The following is a 7,332-nucleotide window of genomic DNA, read 5'->3' on the forward strand; positions in this document are numbered from 1 at the left end:
TAAGTTTTATTAAATAAAAAAGGAATACACTGACCTGTGTAACTAAAAGGCCCAGGCTCTATCCAGAGACTTACTCTCTATGTGTGAATCTATTTTCTAATTTCCTCTGCACTGGCTTCATTCTCAGGTAAGCTCTCCAGTCCTGATGGCAAGATGGCTTCCAGGCTTACATTCCATTGGCTTATTACCACCTGGGTAAGAGAATTCCCCTTGTTCAAGAGTTCCAGAAAAAGTCCAAGAAGAGATTCTCATTAGCCTGGTTTGGGTCATGTGCCCATCCTGACTCAGTGGCTATCCCTAGGGAGATGGAATGCTCCTGGACTGCTGGATGGAAGCATCCTAGATGGATGGCCAGGCAAGGGTGACATACCCTCTCCTAGAACTAGGATGGGGTTCTCTTCCCTCAACCACATGGACTGGGGTGGTTCTCCAGAGGAAATAGCTGGCAGGGAGCACTTAGGAAAAGAAAGGTTGGACATGCAAAGCAGAAGATGTAGATTGTTAGGATTTCGAGTGCCCAGCTTCAGTGAGGACCTGAAGATACCCGTAGGTCAGCTTACACATTAGAATCATAGGGGAACCGGTTTGCCCTGGCTGGGGGAGGAAGATGTGCTCTTGGAGTCTGGGCAGCTCCTGAGAGACAGAAGAAGGATCCTTGGACAAAGTGCCTGCTTAGTTCTGGCCCTCAGGAGCTCAGGAAGATTGTGATTCAGTTAGCCTAGGGTAAAACCTTTCTTTTTCAGAGCTCTACAGTGATTCTGCTGCACAGTCAAGGTTGAAATAATTCTGCTCTAGGAAATAATGTTCTACTGCAGCAAGAAGGATTCAGATTAGCTCTTCAGGACAATGTCCCCTGTGTTAGAATTGGAATGTTTCTCCTTCTCTGTACAACTTTTCAGAAAAGGGTCACTGGGGTTTGCTTGGAGGCTGAGGATGGGTGGGTGAGCTGTGGGTGACCCTGTGGGGGTCATAAATAACAATAGCCACTGTTTACTGAATGCCAACAGCAAGGCAGGCACTGTGCTTTAGGACTTCACAGACGGCAGTCCATGTAAGTTTCAGTCTTCACAACAATCCTTCCATGTGGGCATCATTAACATTAGCTCTATTTTACAGCTGAAGAAAGATACAAAAATCCTGGCCAAGGTATCCCACCAGGAAGTAGCAAAATGGGCATTCAGACACAAGACATCTGACCCTGACTGGCCTGGCCTTTCTGCCCAGAAGGAGGCCTCAGAGAGGTGCCTCACTCTTGCTCCTAATGGACAGCTCGGTAGGCGGTGGGAGTGGACACCCACCAGGCCCTAGCATTTGGGATGGGGAGTTCAGACCTAGAGCACAGAGACGAGGGAGCCCTGGTTCACTGCCGGATTCCTTAAGCCGATTTTTATAAGAAAGTGTGTGTGTGTGTGTGTGTGTGTGTGTGTCTGTGTGTGTGTGGTGTGTGGTGTGTGTGTGTAGCCCAAGATAGCTACGCCCCCTCCCCCAATTTAAACCCTCCGACACCTACTTCCTGAGGCTGTTTAGGTTCAAGCAGACCCTAACCCGCCCCCTTCCCTCCCAGTGTCGTCAGCAAGCTCCTTCCACACACACACTTTCTGCTTTCTTTTTAAATTCAGAAAAACACCACCTCCCCTGGATTCAGAGCTAGAGCAGAAGCCTTCCCCTACCGGAATCCCAGTTCTCTTAGGGTTGCGCACTTGATTGTGGGGGGAGGGGCGGGGACGGGACGGGGAGGCCTTCCTCGTTTGCGTCCCGCTCCCGGAAGACCTGCGGGAACCATTCCAGTCTACTCCCCTCTCCTCCCACCCTCGCCCTTGGCCTGGCTCGAGGAGGGGAGTGTTATCCCGCCCGGGATTTGGGCGCCTCGGCTGTGGCGGCTCCCCAGGGACTGCAGGGGGAGCCCAGGATGCGGCGCCTGCTCAGTTCGCGCTCACTGCGTCTAAGGCTCCCCCAGCCTGGCGCAGCGCCCAGCACAGAAGCCGGGAGGGGGAGCAAGACGGCGGCGGAAGAGCCCACTCGGCCAGGGGCCGGGGGAACCGAGCTGGAGGGACCTCCAGAGGGCAGCACCAACCCGCTAAGCAGGTCCTCTCTTCGAGCCAGCCTGGGGTCCCCAGACAGTCCACAGGGAAGCCTCCTTTTCAGATTCTCACACTTCCCCCCCCCCCCAACCTCCACCTGTTCTGGATAAAGGTGGGACAGTCTCCCACCAACACAGGGACCACCAGCTCCTGGTGGGAACAGAACTCAGGTCTCTCCAGAGGCAATCAGCTTACCTCGTCCAACCACCCAAACGTGGGCTCTTCCCCAGAGGGACCAGAGAACAGCGTTTTGGTTCGGGTGGCGCAGAGGGATCCCCAGGCTCCAACAGCCCCACCCCATTGGCACATGAGGGAGAAGCAGATGGCCCACCGTACCGCACAGGAAGGAACCCAGGCACCATTTGGCTGTTATTTCCTAGCCTCAGTTTCCCCCGAGACACTTGGAAAGGCACCATGCCATTGGTCGAGGCCTGGGGTCAGGGCCCCGCCTCTCCTGGGCGGCCTCTGCCCTGGCCAGCCCAGCAGCTCCTCCCCTTCGTTCCCGCCCGGCTCCCACGGTCCCAGAGGTGGGCGGGCGAGTCCTGGATCACGGTGGCAGAGCCCAGGTCCTAGTCGCCCTCGCCCCCGCCCAGGGCCCGGGCTTTCCCAGCCCAGTCCCCGCCGGGAGCCGCGAAGCGCATAGAGCTACGCGCCTGGAACCCTCCCTGCCTGGGCGTCCCCGGCTCTTGCGCGCGCGTAGGGCTCCCAGCTCGGAACCAGGGAGGAGGGAGGGAGCCAGGGAACAGCAAGCAGCGACCCGGAAACGCCATATAAGGAGCAGGAAGGATCCCCCGCCGGAACAACCCTTATATGGGCAGCGCCTTATTTGGAGCGCCCAGATATGGTCCGGCTGTTTCCGGCTCCGGGAGGAGGGAAGAAGGTGGAGGGAAGGGGCGGGGGCAACGCCGGGAACTACGGAGCAGCTTCGGTCCGGGAGTCCTCAGCTGTGGCTTGAGCGCTAAGCTTCCTCGAGGCCTGGGCACCCAGGGTGTGGGAGCCGGCGTCAGGCCCAGGGTGCGGGATGGCAGTGCCTATGGCTCTTGGAGAGGGCGCTTCACGTCACTCCGGGTCCTCCCGGCTCGTCTTGCCATATTAGGGCTTCCTGCTTCCCATTTATGGCCATGTACGTCACGAAGGAGGTGGGTCCATGTCGTTCCAGACCCTTCAAATAGAGGCGGATCCGGGGAGTCGCGAGAGATCCCAGCGCGCAGAACTCGGGGAGCCGCCGCCGCCAGCTGCCGCCGCCGCCAGCTTCCGCCGCAGGACCGGCCCCTACCCCAGCCTCGGCAGCTGCGCCGCGTCTACACCGGCCGGCGGCGAGGGCGAGCCGGCAGACCCCACCTGCGCTCTCCACAGTGTGCCCCGCGCCCCGCATGTGACCTGGCCAGGCCCCCGAGAGGTGTCCCCCGCAGCTCCTGCCCCGGGCTGCGCCCACCCGCCCCAACACCAGCTCTCCAGCCCGCCAGTCCGGGATGGCGGCAGCCAAGGCCGAGATGCAGCTGATGTCCCCGCTGCAGATCTCCGACCCTTTTGGCTCCTTTCCTCATTCGCCCACCATGGACAACTACCCTAAGCTGGAAGAGATGATGCTGCTGAGCAATGGGGCTCCCCAGTTCCTCGGTGCCTCCGGGGCCCCGGAGGGCAGCGGCGGTAACAGCAGCAGCAGCGGGGGCGGTGGAGGTGGAGGGGGCGGCAGCAACAGCAACAGCAGCGGCGGCGCCTTCAACCCTCAGGGGGAGGCGGGCGAGCAGCCCTACGAGCACCTGACCGCAGGTAAGCTGTGGCCTACGCCGAGAGCTAGCCCCTTCGCCACCATCCTGGCGTCTGGTCCTTCCCCACGGGCTTTGCAGCGCCCCCTTCATCGCGGCAGTGCTCCTGGACTTCAGGGATGCAAGTGGGGTTTCCCTTCTATTCCTCTCATCCCCAAGGTCCTGTATTAGAGGAATGCCTGGGGACATCCCCCCACCCCCTCCTCGTCCTTAATTGTGCGCAGGGGAGCCAGCTTTTGTTTTGGATGGAGAGCTGTGGGGCTGCGGGGGTGGGGGGAGGGGGGGATGGGGAGAGGGCTTGTTTTGACGAGCAGGGCTGCGCCCCCTCCGCCTCCAGAAAGGCTAGCCTGCCGCCTGTCCCCAGGGAAGGACTGTGATCCTTGGCCAGGGATGCCCTGGCAGCCCAGGGTAGGGGTCGCGCACTAGCGGTGGCCAAGGGGGTGCTGGCGGGAATCCCTCGCCCGCGCAGACGCTGCTGCGGAACGCTGGGAGCTGCAGTGGAGGGGGAATTCTCCGTATTTGCGTCAGCTGTTGTTGAAATGGGTTCTGCCTCTGGAGCGGGTCCAGGAACATTGCAATCTGCTGCTATCAATTATTAACCAGCTCAAGAGTCAATGGTAGCTGGCCCGACCTCTCGCCTGGCAGCGTGGGTCCTCCTCGCCCTCCAGTGATTGCTCTCCAGTAACCAGGCCTCCTCCCTCTCTCTTTCCTGCCAGAGTCTTTTCCTGACATCACTCTGAATAACGAGAAGGTTCTAGTGGAGACGAGTTACCCCAGCCAAACCACCCGGCTGCCCCCCATCACCTACACTGGCCGCTTCTCTCTGGAACCTGCACCCAACAGTGGCAACACCTTATGGCCTGAGCCCCTCTTCAGCCTGGTCAGCGGCCTCGTTAGCATGACCAACCCCCCAGCCACCTCATCCTCAGCATCATCTCCAGCGGCCTCCTCCTCTGCCTCCCAGAGCCCACCCCTGAGCTGCGCAGTGCAGTCCAACGACAGCAGCCCTATTTACTCAGCAGCACCCACCTTCCCCACACCTAACACCGACATCTTCCCTGAGCCACAAGGTCAGGCCTTTCCAGGCTCAGCAGGCACCGCGCTTCAGTACCCACCTCCTGCCTACCCTGCTGCCAAGGGTGGCTTCCAGGTCCCCATGATCCCTGACTATCTGTTTCCACAACAGCAGGGGGACCTGGGCTTGGGCACCCCAGACCAGAAACCCTTCCAGGGCCTGGAGAACCGTACCCAGCAGCCTTCACTCACTCCACTCTCTACCATCAAGGCCTTTGCCACACAGTCGGGCTCCCAGGACCTGAAGGCCCTCAACACCACCTACCAGTCCCAGCTCATCAAACCCAGCCGCATGCGCAAGTACCCCAACCGACCCAGCAAGACTCCCCCCCATGAACGCCCCTACGCCTGCCCCGTGGAGTCCTGTGACCGCCGCTTCTCTCGCTCAGATGAGCTCACCCGCCACATTCGCATCCACACCGGCCAGAAGCCCTTCCAGTGCCGCATCTGCATGCGCAACTTCAGCCGCAGCGACCACCTCACCACCCACATCCGCACCCACACAGGCGAGAAGCCATTCGCCTGTGACATCTGTGGGAGAAAGTTTGCCAGGAGTGATGAACGCAAGAGGCATACCAAAATCCACTTGCGGCAGAAGGACAAAAAAGCAGACAAAAGTGTGGCCTCTGCCGCTACCTCCTCTCTCCCTTCCTACCCATCCCCAGTGGCTACCTCCTACCCATCCCCAGTCACTACCTCTTACCCATCCCCAGCCACCACCTCATACCCATCACCCGTGCCCACCTCCTACTCCTCTCCCGGCTCCTCGACCTACCCATCGCCTGTGCACAGTGGTTTCCCGTCACCCTCCGTGGCCACCACATACTCCTCCGTTCCTCCTGCTTTCCCTGCCCAAGTCAGCAGCTTCCCTTCCTCAGCTGTCACCAACTCCTTCAGCGCTTCCACAGGGCTTTCGGACATGACGACCACGTTTTCTCCCAGGACAATTGAAATTTGCTAAAAGGAAAGGAAAAAGGGAGAAAATGAAACACAAGAGACTTAAAGGACGAGAGGAGGAGATGGCCGTAGGAGGGGGCTCCTCTTAGGTCAGATGGAGGTTCTCAGAGCCAAATCCTCCTTCTCTACTTGACCCCAGGGTCGCTGTGGAAGGTCTGTTGGCCAACAATTCTTTCTGTCCACTTCCCTTCCCTCCCCAGGACCTACTCCCTTTGACTTCAGCTGCCTGAAACAGCCATGTGCAAGGTCTTCACTTCTATCCAAAGAACTTGATTTGCATGGATTTTGGATATATCATTTCAGTATCATCTCCATCGTATGCCTGACCCCTTGCTCCCTTCAATGCTAGAAAATCAAGTTGGCAAAATGGGGTTTGGGCCCCTCAGAGTCCAGCCCTGTACTCTTGTACAGTGTCTGTGCCATGGATTTTGTTTTTCTTGGGGTACTCTTGATGTGAAATAATTTGCATACTCTATTGTATTATTTGGAATTAGATCCTCACTTTGGGAAAAAAAAAAAAAAAAAAAGAAAAGCCAAGCAAACCAATGGTGATCCTTTGTTTTGTGATGATGCTGTGACAATTAAGTTTGAAGCTTTTTTTGAAACAGCAATTCTCGGTATTAATCGGAGCATGTGTCAGAGTGTTGTTCTGTTAACCTTTTTGTAAATACTGCCCGACTGTACTCTCACATGTGGCAAAATATGGCTTGGTTTTTCTCCTTTTTTTTGAAAGGTTTGGGGTTTTTTTTGTCCTTTTGGTTTAAAAAGTTTCACGTCTTGGTGCCTTTTGTGTGATGCGCCTTGCTGACGGCTTGACATGTGCAATTGTGAGGGATGTGCTCACCTCTAGCCTTAAGGGGGGCAAGGAGTGGTGATTTGGGGGAGGCTTTGGGAGCAAAATAAGGAAAAGGGCTGAGCTTGAGCTTCAGTTCTCCAGAATGTAAGAAAACAAAATCTAAAAATCTGAACTCTCAAAAGTCTATTTTTTTAACTGAAAATGTAAATTTATATATATATTCAGGAGTTGGAATGTTGTAGTTACCTACTGAGTAGGCGGCAATTTTTGTATGTTATGAACATGCAGTTCATTATTTTGTGGTTTTATTTTACTTTGTACTTGTGTTTGCTTAAACAAAGTGACTGTTTGGCTTATAAACACGTTGAATGCGCTTTACTGCCCATGGGATATGTGGTGTATATCCTTCAGAAAAATTAAAAGGAAAATAAAATAGCTGTGGTTGGGTGTGTTTCCTGGGCTAGGGGGAGGCCTCTGTAGTAGCCGTCTCTATCGAGGGGTTTGAGGGGCTTTTCCAGAGACAAGGATATTCCAACCAGAGACGTGCCCACTGTGTGTCGCTGGAGTGAATTCGTTGAGAATTGGGTTTGGGTCTCCTCTTCTTGATACTGGGCCCATTCCTCAGTCTGGTGGGCTTCAGGCTTATCTTGGTTAG

The 7,332-nt window shown here is 56.3% G+C and overlaps 1 protein-coding gene across 1 annotated transcript; it reads left to right on the top strand.

The window, feature by feature from the left end:
* Positions 1 to 3,254: 3,254 nt before the first annotated feature.
* EGR1 (early growth response 1) lies at positions 3,255 to 7,112 on the top strand. The gene is made up of 2 exons (XM_059917191.1): positions 3,255 to 3,854; positions 4,567 to 7,112. The coding sequence occupies exons 1-2, from the start codon at positions 3,554 to 3,556 to the stop codon at positions 5,883 to 5,885; spliced, it is 1,620 nt and encodes a 539-aa protein (XP_059773174.1). The 5' UTR covers positions 3,255 to 3,553; the 3' UTR covers positions 5,886 to 7,112.
* The last annotated feature ends 220 nt before the right edge of the window (positions 7,113 to 7,332 follow it).

This window comes from Balaenoptera ricei, chromosome 3 (assembly GCF_028023285.1).
Source record: "Balaenoptera ricei isolate mBalRic1 chromosome 3, mBalRic1.hap2, whole genome shotgun sequence".
Taxonomy (NCBI): Eukaryota; Metazoa; Chordata; class Mammalia; order Artiodactyla; family Balaenopteridae; genus Balaenoptera; species Balaenoptera ricei.

Excerpts from the sequence above, each read along its gene's own strand:
- EGR1 (XM_059917191.1), top strand. The coding sequence starts at position 3,554 with ATGGCGGCAGCCAAGGCCGAGATGCAGCTGATGTCCCCGCTGCAGATC. Across the intron at positions 3,855-4,566 it reads CTACGAGCACCTGACCGCAG|AGTCTTTTCCTGACATCACT; the intron begins GTAAGCTGTGGC and ends CTTTCCTGCCAG.